This window comes from Xiphias gladius, chromosome 18 (genome assembly GCF_016859285.1).
Source record: "Xiphias gladius isolate SHS-SW01 ecotype Sanya breed wild chromosome 18, ASM1685928v1, whole genome shotgun sequence".
NCBI classification, from domain to species: Eukaryota; Metazoa; Chordata; class Actinopteri; order Istiophoriformes; family Xiphiidae; genus Xiphias; species Xiphias gladius.
In genome coordinates, this window is record NC_053417.1 from 21,266,906 (window position 1) to 21,285,696 (window position 18,791).

An 18,791-nucleotide genomic window follows, 5' to 3' on the forward strand; every position below is an offset into this window, starting at 1 on the left:
AAACTACATCTATATCCTATCTTGTGTATGTTTCTGAGGTTTTGATTCATGAAACCATTTTGTCCAGGAAGCAGCAACTACTACAAACATGCATAAGAAACAAATCCCTTGAACAGCGGGCTGAGCAAGAACGATCAGTGATCTATTTTATACCTGCTTACTTGTATGATTTTCTCCCTCTGTTATCTCAGACTAGCGGTATACTCCCTCCTTCCCCTCGTCTTAAGCTTGACTTCTTTCTCCTTCCTCCCTCCTCTCCTCAGGTGAGTGCTAATGTCCTGATCTTCCTCTGCACCAACATCATTGGAATCTGTACCCACTACCCGGCTGAGGTTTCCCAGAGACAAGCCTTCCAGGAGACCAGAGGATACATCCAGGCCAGACTACATCTGCAGAGGGAGAATCAGCAACAGGTAGGCATGAGCGCACGCGCGCACACACACACACACACACACACACACACACACACACACACACACACACACACACACTTGTCTGTATGTATATATAGGGGTGGGCGATAATAATAAATATATTAATAATTGTCATGAAAAAACATCCCACACAAATGATGATAAACTGATGAGTGATTTACGATAAATGTATCTGTTCTGCATTGGGGTCAGTTCTCATATGCACAACCCCCTCGTTAGGCTACAGCAACAGGCTAACGTAGCTGACACGCGTAGGGCCCAAACAAGGAAAAACAAAAAACACACGCACGTCGTTGTCCGACGTCCGCACAAGACGAGGAAACTGTGGCGAAGAGGGGTCACACAACACAGACCCTTTCGAAACGGTTCAGTACAGAATAGCATTCTGTTCTTTTGTGTGATGTTTATTCAAAAGCGTTGTTTCTGTTGCCTCGTCGAGGCGTAAATGTCATACTGTGTTGGTTGTGGAGTGATCGATTCAAAAGTAAATGATAGTTTAGAACCCTAACTTGATTTAAATTATTTAGGATTCAATCCTAAACTGAAAATACCCCTTGAAAAGGTGCCCTGTGGAGTTTTCTTGTTAACGAACAAACAAACGAGTTCGGTTTACATTCAGATTTACTCACTAAAACACCTTGTGTGTATCTTTGAGATCTAGCAAACAGGTTGAATGTGTTTCCTCCCTCCATCTTGGTATTAAATGTATAACTGTGATGATTATCCGTAGCGTTCAATATGAGAAACCAATATTGTGATCATACTTTTGCTCATATTGCCCTATTTATTTAGGAAAAAGCATTTCCTTTTTTTTCACATTTGTGTAGCTCGTCCAAATATGTTTTCCAGTGCAGCTAATTCTTAATTCTGTTTATCAGTCTCATACTCACACACTCTCCTGTCGGACTCTTGAAAGCAGCTAGAGTGATTTTTTTCTGGCAGTTAGTATTTTTCAGCTTGAGCTGTCTGAGCTCTTCTCTCTGACATCCGGTGATGTTTTTGACTGTTGGACAGATGATTCGGTCCCCGATTCACTTCTGCAGTAAAAACGTCAGGAGACGCTTTTGACTCATTTTCTCCAGTCAGGGATTTATTTCCTTCATGGCAGCAGAACGTGTTATACAAGCTGTCAGAAAACCCCCTAGAGAGTGAACCGGGTTAACTCGAAAAGACACGCTATGAACAGACTTGAAGCACCTGAACAACATGAAAACGGCTTCTTCTTCACCCTCTTTCAGTTGGCAACAGCAGCACCGCATGACAGCCAACATCTGGTAAGGAGTGGGATCATGAGTGGGACAGACAGCCCAAATGAACATATCATTATTCCATGGTTAGGACGTCATCCCTCTAAATCAATATAAATATAGTTTAATGGCAACAGCTCTGCTGTGTATTCGGCTATACTGGCATTTAAAATGAACGATCAATGAGAGTCAGAGGTGACTAAACGTTACGTCCCCGTAACTGAACTGCCGCACAGCTCCGAGCCTCACGGAACTGGCTCAGGTCGTCGTTTTGGAAAAGCTCCGTTCACTCCGTACACGCTGAAACACCAAGGACGGAGGCCTGAAACAGACCGAAACCGATCTGTTTACAAATTACAAACCGGCTTCATGTGGACATATTAAGTCGAAGACTCTAAATTCTTATCACAGGATTAAAAGAAGAAACACACACACTTGTATACACACTTGACAGATTACAGATAGACAATACTGTGAATGACACAGTCTGCATTTTGTTTCTTTTTTTGTGTGTTTTCCAGGAACGTCTGTTGCTGTCAGTGTTGCCAAGGCATGTTGCCATGGAGATGAAGGCTGACATCAATGCCAAGAAGGAAGACATGATGTTTCATAAGATCTATATCCAGAAACATGACAATGTCAGGTCAGCCGGGACACTTGGCCTGTTTTACCCACGAATTAAGATTTCAGTCACTTAATCATCTTTGTTTTCTGTATCACTGTCCTACAAAGGCAAAACGCACCATCTACATTCCTGGTCAAAATTGAGTTATAACCTGTATCTGACCTGTATCTGTTTTACTATTTAAAAAAATATTAGGTAACGCTTTATTTTACTGGTAAAATTTACCTTGTAATTTACCTTGTAATTACCAACTAAATACCAGTTAATTAGAAAAAAAAATTTCTAGGAGATTACCTGTAAAATACATGAACATTAAAATAAAGCTTTACCAAATATTATGCCATAAAAAATATGTAAATTCTGTGAAAACAGCTTTTTGAATCGGCAGTAACTAAACAACAAAATTAAATTAAGTAAAATAGTCAGCCTAAAAAGACATTAACATGAGAGTATGACAACCTTAACCTATAACAACAGTTTTACAGTTTGTCGTCCAGCCTGACACAACATAAAACCCTTTTTTCTCAGATTCACTGCTTCTCTAGTAACTGCACTCCGACTTTGCGGGGCCATATAGTAGGCAGTGTGTCAGGTGTCCCTGTAGTACATTATATGATATCGACCGTATGCATTTCAGCAACAAGCAAACACTTATTTTGTCTTTTAGCTTCCTGTCAGCTCCGGCGGTGGGAATGTGTCGCATTGTGTAGATTGACACCGGCTGCCTGTGATCACCTTTCACCTACATTTCAGCAAATATTTGAAAAGTTTTATGATGTAACGTCCAACGTGAAGGACTAACAGAGCAGGAAGGAAATGAGACTTTTTTTTTTCAACAGCAGTCTGACAAACCCTGACTACTATTTACATAACGGCGCTAATTGAACCAGTTCTCCCGCACGGTTCTGGGATCAGCTACATGTTTCTCTTATAACAGCCATGGTGATGATCAGAATGTGTTGGTGTTTTGTGTTTTATTGCGTCATTATAACAATATGATATAATAAACGAACATTGTCTGAGAGGATGTTTAAAATGTGTGTTAATACAATAGTTCTTAATCCAAAACACAGGGTCAGAGTGCAGACTCATCTGGTTTTAGTACTATTATTACACACAGTCAAGATTTTCTATGACTTGGGCTAAAAAGCAGCTTATTCCAAATCATATTATCAATAAAATAATGATGTTATATATTACCTAGTGGGGAATAAACTTGTATTTTAATTTCATATCTATAAATCATCTTACAGACCAACAAAGCAAAAATCAGCAGATTTAGTTATCGTTTGTGACAAATGAAAATACCGTTAATAACTTAAATTATTAATTCAACTCCCTTATTATCAAGTTAAGCATCAGTGTTTTCACCATTGAAACATCAAGCTAACGCACTATGCAGATTATCTTTTTAATCCAATATCTGGGGTTGATGTTGTGTTGTCCGAGCTCCTCATAAATGTGGACACGCGTTCCCAACTTTGAGATATGTACAATTGGCCCATGTGAAGTGATCAACTTTTTGCTTGTGTCCACTTTAGCCAGCAATAGTGACCGGAGGTTAAAGGACCAAACCAGAAATGGAATATCGTTTCATGCGATGTCATCCTAAAAAAACATAAAATGTATTGCTTAATCCTGTCGAAAATCTGAACCCAAAACAAACATTTTCCCTAATTCTTCCTAAGAACGATTCACACACATTCACACGCACACACACAGACACACACACACACACACACACACACACACACACACACGCACATACAAGTACACTGTAAGAGTCAGAAGAGGGTAGAGTGGTTTGGCAGAGTGGAGGCTAATTAACATTAGTGAGGGAATACTTAATCACCAGCAACCAAGATAAGATAATCCCTAAAGATGGAGAGCTTCAGCACACATTCAATTACAGCGCTGTGCAAACACACTGCACACAGTCCCTCTCTCCGTCACACATACGCGCACACACACACACACACAAGCACACACACACTCCCCTTACACTACCACAGATCTCCTTCAGAAGATTTTATGGTCAAACTTCCTGCCTCTCTCAAGGTCAGCAGCCCTGGTAGTAACATAATGCGGCAGAGATACTGAAACTCTGATACCAAACCTCTGAAGCTAGAAACCAGAGTATTCGGACTGTATTAATTCCTCCAGGGGAGGGTGGGGACGATTTCAGTATCACCTGTGCTGTTGGTCAGTGATTTCAATCCCGTCAAGGAGTCCCCCTCTCTCCAAGCTTGAGGTCGTGGTGGGGCTCTTTCACGTGGTGGAGGGGGCAGCACGTTTCCTGCCACCCACCACCGAAAACGTCTATAAGTTTCTCTCAGCAGTGAATAAACAGCATCTGTTGTAGCTAACTGTTGTAGCTGGATAGCCTCATCGACATTCAGACAAAGACATTTACATAGTTTTCAACTGTCTGTGCTAATAATTTAATTACTTAATTAAATAATAGTAACATTAGAAATAACACTAACCCCAGCTGTTGTAATTTATCTGTGGCTAAAATTCCATCTAGAACGATGAGTTTTATCACAAGGGGAAATACTTTGTTACCCACCTCCTCCTGTAATGTTTATCCTGTCTGAATGTGGCTATAGTCGGGGTTTAATGGTGTTTTTTCTCTTTTTTTCTTTCCCTCCGTCTCATCCTGTCTTTCCGCCTCTTGATCTCGTCCACAGTATTCTCTTTGCAGACATCGAGGGTTTCACCAGCCTGGCCTCTCAGTGTACAGCGCAGGAGCTAGTCATGACGCTCAACGAACTCTTTGCCCGTTTCGACAAGCTTGCATCGGTACAGTCTCCTTTCTCCCGTGTCTGTTTTTTCCGCATGTTGTGTCGTGTTTTCTTAAAGGAAAAGTTTGGGAAATAGTTTACGAAGTGGTGATAAGCTGATTTTTTTTTTTTTTGTCTTTTTTTTTAGCTTTGGACAGAGCCAGGCTAGCTGTTTCTACCTTCCTCCAGTCTTTTTGCTAGGCTAAGCTAACAGTCCCCTGGCTCCAACTTCATACTTAAAGAGTTTTGGAAGTTTGTCTTAAAACAATGGTCAGGTGCCCATATGAACGCTGCAACAAGTTTTGCTCGCCGTGGCCGTTCTTTTGTTCACTGAGAGATCCATTCCTAAAAATCAATTTCAATATAAGGGGTGGGGGACAAAATCCACAGTCCTCATTCTGTGTAAAAATATATTCAAAAGTTTACCTAAAGCTAATATGAAGCTTAAGCAGTCACAGTTAGACAAATCAAGTGGAGATCTTCCAAAGTTACAGTCCTTTTAATCCAAAAATCCTCCCTTGTGTTGCTGCCACTTCACCACAGTAGAGTAAGAAAAACACTGTCTGGGGAAACAAAAAGGAGGAATTTTGTACTAAACAGACAGTAACATTGGAAAATATACACCTGATGTGTCTAACTCAGACTGCGAAAGCCTCATATTAACTTCAGAGAAACTGTGGAATGTGTTTTTACACTGAGCGAGGACTGTGGATTGTGCCGCCCCCCCCCTGTTACAGTACACTGAATGTGCTTCAGATAAGCGTGTGATTATGATTAAACAGCCAAAACCTAAAATCAATAGTCAGGTGTTTATATCGACACCTGACTATTGATTTAAGACAGACGGAAAATATGGGGACCTATCCTTTAACTGACAGACGTGAGAGTGGTATTGATCTGCTCAAGCACATATTTCCCAAAAATCAAACTGTTCCTTTATTTTTTTTTGTAACATCAGACACATTCTGGACACTTGACATTTAAATTTTTTTCTTTCCTTCCTCTCTTTTCACCCCTTTTCTCTCTCTCTCTCTCTCTCTCTCTCTCTCTGTGTCTCCCTTTCTCAGGAGAACCACTGTCTACGTATTAAAATTTTGGGGGATTGTTACTATTGTGTGTCCGGGCTGCCTGAACCCCGGGCCGACCACGCCCACTGCTGTGTGGAGATGGGTGTTGACATGATAGAGGCCATCTCGTGAGTGGAAATAGTGTTTGCACGTGTTCGCTGTATTTTGCGAAGTTTTGTCCTCCTGCTGCAGAGGAGATACCGATCCTCTGGGTTGTTCGTTTGCAGGTTGGTGCGCGAGGTGACAGGGGTCAACGTTAACATGCGGGTTGGCATTCACAGCGGGCGTGTGCACTGCGGCGTGCTGGGACTCAGGAAGTGGCAGTTTGATGTGTGGTCAAACGATGTCACGCTGGCCAATCACATGGAAGCGGGAGGCAAAGCAGGGTGAGAGAAATAAGCGTAGGTTCACACACGTTTGCAGAAGGGCTGCAACTAACGATTATTTTCTTTTATCGATTAACCGGACAGTTATTTTCAGGATTAGTCAATTAATCATTTTGTTTGTCAAAAAATAGCGGAAAAGGCCTTTTATAACTTACCACATCCCACGTCGACATTTTCAAATGTCTTATTTTTTCCGACCATATATAACAAAAAAAGCATAAAAATCACATTTAAGAAGCCTAAACCAGTGATTCTTTTTGGCATTTTTGCTTAAGAAACGATTATAGCTGCAAATCAACTTTCTGTGGATCGACTATTTGATTGCTCAACGAATCGTTGCACTTATAGTTTGCGGTTTGCATATAAGAAAAACTGTCACAGTGAGCAATAGCTATCAACCCAAGGCCATTTACTGGAGTTTTAAAACGTGTTTACAGAGACCCTTCCAGATTCTGTATATCCAGAAGAAGTAAATAATAATTAGAAGAAGTAAACATAATTATTATGTAATAATAAAGATATTTCTCCTTTGTGCTCATTTTGTAATTGTATTATATTTTTTCAACTTCTGCTACTCCAAAATATTGTTGTCAGATTTTGGTTGAATTTTGTTGCTTTAACAAATTAATTTAATTTTGCAGAAACGCATCCTTTTATTTTTATCTGGTCATACTAAGGCTGCAACTAACAATTGTTTTCATTGTTGAATAATCTGCTTATTATTGTATCGATTAATCATTTGGTAATTTCTTCTAAACAGAGAAGAAATGCCAATCACAACTTTGCAGGATCCAGGCTGACATCGTCAAATGTCTTGTTTTGTCAGAAGTCCAAAACCCAAAGATATTCAGTTCACTCCTGCCTTTTGAGAGGCTGGAATCTAAGAAATGTGGAGCATTTTTTCACGACGTTTGTTTGAAAAATTACCGACACAATTAACCAACTATTTAAATAGTTCCCATTTATTTTTCTGTCGATTGACTAATCAATTAATCAACTAATCGTTTCAGCCCAATCGTTTCATTCTGATAACAAGTCAGTCGATGTATAAAACGTCTTTGTCGGTTGGGGAAATAACACATTCACAAATCAAGAACAACAACAATAAGACCAATTTCAGACTTTTTTCAAATGATGTGGAAAACTGAAATTCTGAACAATCTCTGCAATCAAAAACTGATACTTTCTAGAAGACGCTGTGAAGCACGTTTGATGTTTATCAGCTCTTTACTTTAAAAAATTAGAATTCGCATAAATATATTTCATATAATGTCCCAAGCCTGTGTTACATGATAATTCTGGAGTTGCTCTATATGTTTAGAAATGTATGAGTCATTCCTCTTTTCTGCATACACCAGTAAAGTTATAAAAAGAAAAAAAAAAAGAAAAAAAGCCACACATCCAATTCCTACAGTCAAACATGAAGAAACATATGCAGGCTTTATATATATACTGTAATTTCTGGTCTTTTTGTCTCTGCAGGCGGATCCACATCACAAAGGCCACATTGCAGTATCTTAATGGAGACTATGAGGTGGAGCCAGGCTTTGGGGGTGAGAGGAATGCATATCTGAAGGAGAACAGCATTGAGACCTTCCTGGTCCTTGGCTGCAGCCAGAAACGGGTCAGTGCACAAAAACACACACAGCTCAGTACAAATATAAGAGGTTTACAAATTTGAGAGACTTCACGGAATTGAAACGTTGATCAGAGTTTTCCATTCCAGGCTAAAAGAGCCCCATGCGTAGGCCCAAAATAATTCGCAGATACAGTATGTATACCCCTGCACTGAGCAAATAAGTGGAGTTTTGATGCTTTAGTGGGCATTCAGAACAAAAAAAGGCCCAAAATTTAAGGGGTAATGTTGGTGCGTGAAGCCTCAGACACCTGGTAAGGCGTGAAATACATTGCAGGAAGTCCGGTTTGAGTGACACATCCATGAGTTTGAAGGTTTTTCAGACACTGCGCACTGGTTTAGAATATTATGGAAAAAGGCAGCCTCTGAGTTGACACCCACGCTACAGATCCCATTCAAATAAATGAGGGGGCTGCATTATTTCACACAGGGTACAGTTGGTCTCAACGCGGTCTAATGCTGGTGGTGGTGATGTACAGTGACAAGTGGAGTGACTGTAACATAAAGAAGTAGCTGATCAAAGAGTTCTATGTAGTGACTTCTGTTATCATTCACTGTGTGTTGTTTTGTATGAGAAACAGTTGGTCAAGTCCTCATGTTCTTCCCTCTGAGCAGAAGGAGGAGAAGGCGATGATGGCGAAGATGCAGCGGACGAGAGCCAACTCTAATGAGGGGCTGATGCCACGCTGGGTCCCCGACAGGACCTTCTCCAGGACCAAAGACTCTAAAGTCTTCAGACAAATGGTGAAACTCAACATCAACACACTCCTTCGTGGTGATAGAGCCAGACTGCAGCTTGTCTCTAAGAGTCTTAATTTTTGTCTGTCCGCTTTCTTCTTCAGGGGATTGATGAGACCTCCAGTAAAGACAAGTGAGTACTGACTCTTACTGCTCACGCATGTGAACACGTGTGAAGGCAGGCTGCTCTATCCCGCTTTTCTCTCCCGTCTGATCTGCGCCCTCTCCTCTCTTTGCAGCCGTGGGGTTCAGGAGGCCATGAACCCGGAAGATGAGGTGGATGAATTTCTTGGGCGAGCCATTGACGCTCGCAGCATTGACCAGCTGAGAAAAGACCACGTTAAGAAGTTCCTCCTCACCTTCCAGACCTCCAGCCTGGAGAAAAAGGTTCAAACTAAGACTCCCGATTATTTTCTGTTCTACTTCCACTTGAACATAATTCATGCATTTGGAGGAGGGAACTGGCTGCTGCTCATTTCTGACACTCTCCTTCTTGTTCTTTCTCCTGTCGTAGTATTCCAAGAAGGTGGACGACCGTTTTGGAGGCTATGTTGCTTGTACTCTATTAGTATTCTGCTTCATATCCTTCATACAGATTGTAATCTTTCCACAGTGAGTACTTTGCACATTCACATAATACTGTAACTTATATCCTTGAATATTTACTTTATGTGTTTAACGGTTCTTTCACACCTGTAGTTTGGTTCATTGGGTCTGGAAAAATACAAAAAATTACACATGGTTACCTTTTAGTTCTGGTCCAGTTCACATTCACACCGACTTATTAAAAGTTGCAAAGTGGGAGAGGAAACACAGGACTCTCCCAGATAATACAACGACCATATAAGTTTATGTTATGGCCACCAGTTTTAATTATTTCAACTAGTTTCAGTCATGTTTTGTCCTTCATTTTGGCATGGCAGATGGGTCTAAACACTACAGTGCCCGTGGCCTTCGGCTGCTGTTGCCTTGGAGAAGGGGCCAGTCAGAGTAGGGAATCAGAGCGGTCGCGAAATCAAAACTTTTTGGTCGTTGAATTTGTGGGCAAAATAGTTACTGAATTCGATCCAGATCAAAATTGACCGGATTATAGCTGCAAATTATGCTTCAGTTAATTCAGCATCATAATCTCAAACTCCCACCCACCGTTAGCGGCGCACTGAACAGAACTTTAATCTCTGGGACTGGATGTTTTTTACTTAAAAAGTTTTTATGTACACAGTCGTGTACCTTCGACTTTTATCAAAGAACCAGATATTTTCTAACGCAGTTGATCCAAGCTCTAGCAGTATTACAGCTGTGAGTTATGTAATGTGGTCTATGGGGAAAAATGAATGGGGCATTTACCTCTAGAACCAGTTGTGTCTAAGACATTTCCTCCCCCTTCGCAACTCACAGACACTGACAGGTAACTAACTCATTGACTGGACAGTTTTGAAGACATCGTCCTGGATCATCAGCGCTACATGGTCCTACCTAGGGAAATTACATTTCAGAGACTGACGACAAGTCTTATGTTTTTTTGGTGCTCACAGGGAAATAACTGATTATGAACAATATTAGTTACGTCTGCAACTGGAACCTCGCAACATATTATATTTCCCCTATTTCATTCAGTTTTTATTGTGGAACTGCTGACCTCTGTTTTAAGTCCTTTTCACTTTCTAATCAATCAGGGAAAAATCCTCATACTCACTCACTGACAAGTTACCATAATTACAGAATGTTTTTTGCATAAATACAAATAGAGTCTTGTACAGAAAGCTGACACGATTGCTTTCCTAACCGTTTGCTTGATGCTAAAAACACATGTCTACTCTAACACAGTCTTGTGGTTGGTCTGCTTTGGTGTCACACCAAAAAAAAACAAACAAACAAACAAAAAAACGGTTGTGAGTGAGTTGTTTTCACTTGTTTGGATTTAACCAGAGTTTGACTGACTAACCAGGTTAGTTGTGAAACGACACAAAACATTTAGTTATAACTGGTATTCTTTCCCGCAGCACCCCAGTCATGCTGGGAATCTACATCAGTATCTTCGTCATACTTGCCAACATCCTTTTCATCTGTGCCATATACTCTTGCATCAAGGTAGTGAAGCTTATCAAAACACTTAAACCAAATCTTTGCTCATATTTTTGTGCATTCACTGCATATTTAAAATGTAAATCTCTTTTCTTTGCTGTACTCCCAATTGTAGCTCTTTCCAGCTGCAATGCAGACTGTTTCAAGGAAGATTGTCCAGTCTCGCACCAACAGCACCCTGGTTGGAGTATTGACCATTATCCTCGTCTTCATCTCTGCCTTTGTTAATATGGTAAAATCAAATTAACTGCTACCCAAATACATAGGCTTCATCTACAACGCAGTTTTCTTGTGAAACGATGTGGGTCCACATTAGCGTTCCCAGGTCGTTTTTGTAGAGAGCTCTATCCACAGGGAAGCGCTTAACAACATGAAAACGGCTCAGTCTCTTCTTTTTCGCCCTCTTTTCACCCTGCAAACAACAAAACTGCATCACAGCCAACATCCGGTAAGGAGTGGGGCCATGAGTGGGACAGACAGCCCGACTGACCAAATCATTATTTCATGGTTGGGACACCGCCTGACAATCCAACATAAATACAGATTAATGACAACAGCTGTGCTGTATCATCGGCTATATTGACGTCTGAAATTACAGAAATAGTTAGAGATAACAGAAAATTATCCTCTTAACTTTGCTGCCACATCACCCCGGCCTAGGCTACACACAGTCGGTTTCTCTGCCGAGTGACAGCCCGGTGCACCTCAGTTCAGTCTTAACATAATTGCCACACAGCCCCCGAGCCTCACCGCGCTGGTAGGTCATTGTTCTGGAAAAGCTGAATTTACCCCGTACACGCTGATACCCCATGACCTGCCCACTCCGGGGGGGGCAGTTTTATAAAAACTCTGTATTGGGGGGAGAAAAACACTGTGTTAGTGTGGACGGAGGGCTGAAAACTGAGAGAAGAAGATGTGTTTATGAATATAATGAGCTTAATGTGGATGTACACATAGACAGGGATATCCATACAGTATATTAGTCATACATGTTGAAAACTGTGCTGAATATATGCGTGTGTGTGTGTGTGTGTGTTTGGCTTCACTGCAGTTTGCTTGTGACACTACAAGCTTGGCGGCATGCGTTACAGAGAAGATGAACACCTCTGCAGCCCTGGTGACGCCCTGTCTGATCCGCAGCTTGAATGTGTCTGTTGAGGGGGGTCTAGAGATCTGTCCTAGCCAAGGCCCCTCCTGCCCCTTTCCAGAGGTAAGTTCATTGTGTGTCACCATTTCACCGTTTGTGTCCCCTGTGCAACCATTTTAGAAAGAAAATGTCACATTTGCATTTGTGTTTTTCTGAGATCTGTTGTGGATAATACCTCTTTGTGATGCTGCTGTCATCTGCTTGTGCCAGTATTTCAGCTACAGTGTGCTGCTGACGCTGCTGGCCTGCTCGGTGTTCCTGCAGATCAGCAGCATAGGGAAGCTGGCCCTCATGCTGCTCATCCAGCTCACCTTCCTGCTGCTGGTGGAGTGGCCACAAGTGGCACTATTCGACAACGCAGACCTCTTTGTCACGTCCAATGCCATGTAAGTGCCACAGGCCGGGCGCTTAGAGGGAGAATAGGAAACGGGTTTATGTTGTTTGTGTAAAATTAGATGGTAAATAAATGACCAATTTTTCTTAATTTTCACTGATCCTTTTTTTTTTTTTTACATATCTTGGTGTAGGGCTAAGAATTGCACCTTAATATTTTATTTTAAATGTTTCCCCAGCTCGATCCTCAGAAAGTGTTGAATGTATCGAAAGTTGGCATCAAATTCTTGGCAAGATTCTTAGTCTTGTTTAATTATTCTTTAATCACATATTTCCTGATCTAAAGTCAGAAACTTTTCAACTTTGTCATTTATTTTGTTTAGGTAAAGTTCTTTATTTAACCCAGATGCACTGAGCAATTCGGCATAATTTGTTAGGGTTTCAAAAAGGTCAATATACCTTGAATTTAGGTATAAAACTCATAAATCATCAAACATTTTCAAACAATACGCAGTCCAGGTTGGCTCCAATAATGCATGGTATATATATAAATCATTAAAGCATATATGACTTTTATTTTAGGTTATATCAGAATTGTGTATAGTTCAGTATTGGTTCTAACTGTAGTTTTTCTCTTTCTAGTGATTTAAATGAAACTAGTGCTCAATGGTAAGATCTTAAATTTTGTATTTAGATTCAAAAGAAACACTTTTATTAAATTAATATTATAATGATTATTTGCTTTATTTGTATTTACCAGAATTATTTTTTATGTTTGTGCTTTTAGGTCCAGTTTCAATGAAACTACAAACCAATGGTAAGATTACATTCAGTGTTACTTTTGAAGGTTTTTAACTCCTATACTATCATTTCAGTGCCGGTAGTAAACTCTTTTCCCAGCCAATGATGGAAAGTAACTAGGTACATTTACTCAACCGCTGTACTTAAGTGTAGTTTTGAGGTACTTGTACTTTACTAGTATTTCCATTTTCGGATGTTTTATATTCCTACTCTACTATAGTTCAGAGGCAAATTTACTCCACTACATTTATTTGACTGCTATAGTCATTAGTTACTTTGCAGATTCCGATTGATCATATAGAAAAGAATCAAAAATAAACGATGATGTATTGTAGATTAAGATAAGACTTTGGTGAACCCCAGGCGTAAAATTCACAAGCTGTCCGGGACTGCAAAGTGGTGAAACCTCACCTTTACCAGCTGCAACACTGGAGGGATGTAGAAATGAATGCATCACTAGTCATAATCCGATAAAATAAGATTCATTATTTTAAAATGAGCCATTTTACTTTTGGCATTTTAAGTATATTTTTGAGGCTAATACTTCTGTAAGTAAAATTTTGAATGCATGTTTTTTTTTACCTGTACCAGAGTATTTCTACACCGTGGTATTACTACTTTTCCTCAAGTAAAAGATCTTAGCACTTCTTCCGCCACTGGTCCCAGTTCCCAGAATCTGCCTTCCATTAGTCTGACCGTGAGTCCGTCTCTTTCCAGCCCGTTTGTTGTGGCCAAAGTGTCCCTGAGAGTCATGACTCCAGTCATCCTCACAGTCTTCGTCCTGGCACTGTACCTGCACGCCCAGCAGGTCGAATCTACTGCACGCCTCGACTTCCTGTGGAAATTACAGGTACGTCCAGCGCTACACCACTAGAGGGCGTCGTCTGACCGTGTTGACTTCACGCAGAGCTGTCTGGCGCGTATGTGGTTTACTAATGTCACACGCTGTAAAAGCTGAACATGTCTGATAAAGAACCTTCACTCCCAGGCCACAGAGGAGAAGGAGGAGATGGAGGAACTGCAGGCCTACAACCGTCGCCTCCTCCATAATATTCTGCCCAAGGACGTGGCCGCTCACTTCCTGGCGCGAGAGCGGCGTAACGACGAGCTGTACTACCAGTCCTGTGAGTGCGTGGCCGTCATGTTCGCCTCCATCAGCAATTTCTCGGAGTTCTACGTGGAGCTGGAGGCCAACAACGAGGGGGTGGAGTGCCTCCGGCTGCTCAACGAGATCATCGCTGACTTTGATGAGGTGAGGTTTTGTAAGAGCTCGGTGCGACGCTGTCTCTCTGCAGATTTGACCTTTTGCTTATAGCTGACCTTAAAAGGAAATGTGATCATTTGTAAATCGCACCAATGTAATCAATGTCTGTTTTTTTTTTTTCTCCCCATGTCTCAGATCATCAGTGAAGAGAAGTACAGGCAGCTAGAGAAGATCAAGACCATCGGTTCCACCTACATGGCGGCCTCCGGTCTCAACGACTCCACCTACGACAAGGAGGGCCGTACCCATATTACTGCACTGGCCGACTACGCCATGAGACTGAGGGAGCAGATGAAATACATCAACGAGCATTCTTTCAACAACTTCCAGATGAAGATAGGTACGGGAAAATCACATGCTTTCTCTCTGAGACCTTCCAAAAATCAAAAGTATTAACAGTAGTAGGCAGTAACACGGCAGCTTTTGTTGATGCAGTGTGATGTTTTGTTTTTTGTTTTTTTTTTGTCTTTGATTCCCAGGTCTGAACATTGGACCTGTGGTAGCAGGGGTTATTGGGGCAAGGAAGCCTCAATATGATATTTGGGGAAATACAGTCAACGTGGCCAGTCGTATGGACAGCACAGGTGTGCCTGACCGCATACAGGTACGTTTTTATGTGACTACTGTCAGATTTCAGCCCACACAGGTTTTTAAAGTGCAGAACACATTTATACACATACATTTCAGAATTAAAATAAGATTGCAACAATGTAAAAAACAAATGTTGCTTAAATAACGTTACATTCAGTAGCCACTTCATTAGGTACTCCAGCACAATCAAATCCAATTCAATACAACAGCTCTCCCATAAACTCTACCTATACAAAGTTTGTAATGTTGAGTTTTATTTGATTGTCGAAAAGCTGTAAATTCAATCATATGTTTATTACCGAGGTCATAATTAAGAGAGCCTTTGAAAATGAGGGACTATGTAGAAAAATGGCTTTCATTCCTGAACAGTTAACATGACATTTTTGTTAAACCCCTTTAATTAAAGCTGAAAGTCTACACTTCAATCATATCTTGTTGGCTTCGTTTCAAATCCATTGTGGAGGTTCACAGAGGCAAAATTTCGAAAATTGTGTCAAATTTCACTTACAACAGCTGCCTGCTGTGACTGCTAGAAAGTGGTGATGAGAATAGTGAGAGTGAGCCGAAACACTAACGCTAAAGGGCCATGAAACCAGAACAATGACCTAAAAGGCTTAAAAACTCTGCATGTCGTGTAATAAGTCTCTGTGGGTTCATCACTACGAATGACCCTTTTCACATTACCTGTAGTCACTGGACTCATTGTTAATATTCCAGTATAAAGCTACAATATGCAAGGTCTAGAAATCCAGCTAACGCTCAAACGCAAACCACCCCGTGCCTCCCTTCAACTACGCTACCCGATGCGTTCGCTGTCTCAGCTAATGTAGGGATTGCGAGCTTGCTAGCCTGTGAGTCTGCCATAGTAACGTCTTCAGCAGCTAATTCTAGGCCGAAGCCCCGGTGTAGAGGAACACTATACCAGTAGCGAGTTCGTGTATTGATTGCCAGCCGTGAGCTCCTACCCCCAACTTTGGCCTTCTCTGATTGGTTAGAAAACCTGTAAATGGGAATATCTCTGCACTGCTGCCAGGCTCTTTAATGATTCTGAGAAGAAGAAGAAGAAGAAGAAGCCTTTGACCGCACCTCTCCACATTGAGATATGTCTTGGAGCATACTTCAACTAAAATATATTAGAAAAAAGTTAAATCCTGTAGCTTTAATTAGTGCAGCTTTAAATGGAACTTTGTGTTGGCATTATTTTTGTCAACCTTGGAATAAAGTTTGCTTACTACCGCAGACTACAAGAGCCTGCAGCCTCATGAGAGCTGAAATGAGCAGCCTTCTACTTGTAAATTTAAGGAGAAGATTAAACCAACAAAAAATGAAAATAATGATGTTTGGGACAATCGGAATTATTTATCTGCTTAAAATAAGTGAACAAATTGGATATTTTTGGGGAATTTAAAATGTATCCAGCATCCTGTAAATCTGCCTTCTCCTGTTCTGCTCACAGGTGACCACAGACCTCTACCAGGTGCTGGCAAGCAAAGGGTACGTGCTGGAGTGTCGTGGGGTTGTTAAGGTCAAAGGTAAAGGGGAAATGACAACCTACTTCCTGAACGATGGACCGCCCAACAGTTAGCAGCCGTGGCAGCAGTAGATGCTGGGATGATCCCCACGGCAAGGACACAGCACCACTGAGTGAGGACTCACAGTGTGAGCGAATGGCTGAAAACTAGAGACGCCATCACTTGAATCCCAAGCAAAGAGGAAAAAAAAAAACTTTTAAGACTTCAAAAGGAAAGTGTTCTTGATGAGAGGAAAATGTTCTCGTTTGACAGCCATTTTGGCCCACGTACATGTTGAAGGACAAGTGTTTTTCTCATGTCTAGCCTCTCTCTCAGGCTTCTTGAAAGATGCAAAGTCTGTTTATTTAAAACGCCTTTTAGCCTGTGTCAAAAGAAGATTAACGCTGTACATAAGGCTACTTTTTATTTTACTTTGTGTTTTTTTTTTGTTTTTGGATTTTTTTCTGTAATTTTTTTTCACATGAATTAAGAACAGGTACTCATATTTTGTTTCTGGATTAATTATTTATTTCAATCTCGATGTTTTGTGCAAAAGGTCCTTTATGAAAAAGTGTGAATACATACGTGCACAAATATCCAGTTTATTACACGTTTATTAGTGTGTATGTACATGCATATTTGTGTGTGTATGAATATATGTATAAACTGAGGAGGAATATGTTGACCAAAGACTAAAGTATTTACTAAAAGCAAGGCAAGACATGTTTGATATGTTCTCGCTAAAGTCCGCAATGACCAACGCCTCTGTTTTTTTGGCAGAAGGCCTGAACCCTTTGTCTTTTTGCCCGACTGCTGGAGGCAAAGGCTGCTTCATTATTTTCATAAAGTATGTACAATTAATTTATTTTGTCTGTCATTCAGGCAGCAAAGAGCTGATCACATTAACTCTAAATTATGATACTGCCCTCAGCCTCTAGACAAAACTACTAAAGACGAGTAAGGATGTTATTGGGAGGTCATATCGGAAATCTATATTTTTATCTCTTTATCTATCTAGAAGTAGCTCAAGCTAGGATTAGGATCCTCTTCATCATCACTTCATGTCAGATCGGTTCTTTAGAGCTTGAGCAGCCAGTGCACAGCTGGTTTCAGGCCTAACAGTATGTTGTCATCGACTGCTCCTTCCCTTTCAGTGAAGTATTTTTTTTGGTGCAAAAGGAAATGAAGGAACTTAGAGCAGAGAGTTGTTCCAGAGCCATCGGGGAGAGGGGGGGGGGGGGACCTTGGATTTCAACGCAGTGGTACCGCACAGCCTGGCTCTTCTATGAAGAAGAAATAGATGACGGAAAAAAATATATATATATTGATTTTGACTGAATACTGTGCTTTGTAATCCTGAAGGGGCATAACTATTTTCACTGTGAGGTTTTTATGATACAACAAAACTGCTTTCTTGCCAAACATAACCGCTTTGAAGCATGTCTGATTGTGGTATCTTGTTTTCATTTTTGTTTGTTTTAACGTAGGGTATTTTGTATCACTTCTGTATCCATCATTTGTATATTCATAATGTTGTTATTATTATGACGATTCTGATTAATTATTATGCTTATTATGATGATTTCATTCCAATGATAAGGATCAAAGACCAGCACGCTTTCTTGTAAAATGCCAGTTGTAAAGCTCAAGCTCACTGGTACCAACTGATCAACTGCAGCCAATGAATTCTGCTGTTCAGTCCTAATGTACAATACAGTATTTCAACTGGCGATAGGTGTGATCATGTATAGTAAGTAATAACCATTAGCTGCCTTTGCAGCAGAACCCAAGTGGTGTATGCTCACATAAACATAGCAGTAAACACACACATATACAGATGATTCACTGTGCTTTTTTTTTCTTTTTTTAATGCTACTACTGCAGTATTGTAAATCTCAGTCAGGCTTTAAGGTAGCCTCTCCTTTCCACACATTAAACTTCTAAGTAGTAACAAACGACATCCCTGGTATAACACTATGTGAAGAGGACAGGCGGAATTAGTGGGCCTACACACATATTTCTTTTGTTATTTCCCCCAACTCAGTCTTTCAGCAAAAAGTGAAAATACTAATAGCTGAGTTTGATTGCCTTAAGTTGATATAAAACAAATCTTAGAATAACACTAAACTGGAACCGTGCCTGC

The 18,791-nt window shown here is 40.7% G+C and overlaps 1 protein-coding gene across 1 annotated transcript in view; it reads left to right on the forward strand.

The window, feature by feature from the left end:
• Nucleotides 1–17,891, forward strand: part of LOC120803484 (adenylate cyclase type 6-like) — a 44,788-nt gene extending 26,897 nt beyond the window's left edge. The window contains exons 4-24 of the mRNA XM_040151976.1: nucleotides 264–413; nucleotides 2,203–2,324; nucleotides 4,997–5,108; nucleotides 6,157–6,284; nucleotides 6,384–6,542; nucleotides 8,025–8,166; nucleotides 8,794–8,922; nucleotides 9,021–9,049; nucleotides 9,156–9,303; nucleotides 9,431–9,528; nucleotides 10,920–11,007; nucleotides 11,117–11,233; nucleotides 12,053–12,211; nucleotides 12,359–12,534; nucleotides 13,124–13,150; nucleotides 13,269–13,298; nucleotides 14,000–14,132; nucleotides 14,271–14,534; nucleotides 14,682–14,886; nucleotides 15,026–15,150; nucleotides 16,594–17,891. Of these exons, the coding sequence (XP_040007910.1) occupies nucleotides 264–413; nucleotides 2,203–2,324; nucleotides 4,997–5,108; nucleotides 6,157–6,284; nucleotides 6,384–6,542; nucleotides 8,025–8,166; nucleotides 8,794–8,922; nucleotides 9,021–9,049; nucleotides 9,156–9,303; nucleotides 9,431–9,528; nucleotides 10,920–11,007; nucleotides 11,117–11,233; nucleotides 12,053–12,211; nucleotides 12,359–12,534; nucleotides 13,124–13,150; nucleotides 13,269–13,298; nucleotides 14,000–14,132; nucleotides 14,271–14,534; nucleotides 14,682–14,886; nucleotides 15,026–15,150; nucleotides 16,594–16,722 (2,670 nt within the window). The 3' untranslated portion in view covers nucleotides 16,723–17,891. The remainder of the gene's footprint in view (nucleotides 1–263; nucleotides 414–2,202; nucleotides 2,325–4,996; nucleotides 5,109–6,156; nucleotides 6,285–6,383; nucleotides 6,543–8,024; nucleotides 8,167–8,793; nucleotides 8,923–9,020; nucleotides 9,050–9,155; nucleotides 9,304–9,430; nucleotides 9,529–10,919; nucleotides 11,008–11,116; nucleotides 11,234–12,052; nucleotides 12,212–12,358; nucleotides 12,535–13,123; nucleotides 13,151–13,268; nucleotides 13,299–13,999; nucleotides 14,133–14,270; nucleotides 14,535–14,681; nucleotides 14,887–15,025; nucleotides 15,151–16,593) is intronic.
• Nucleotides 17,892–18,791: the final 900 nt, after the last annotated feature.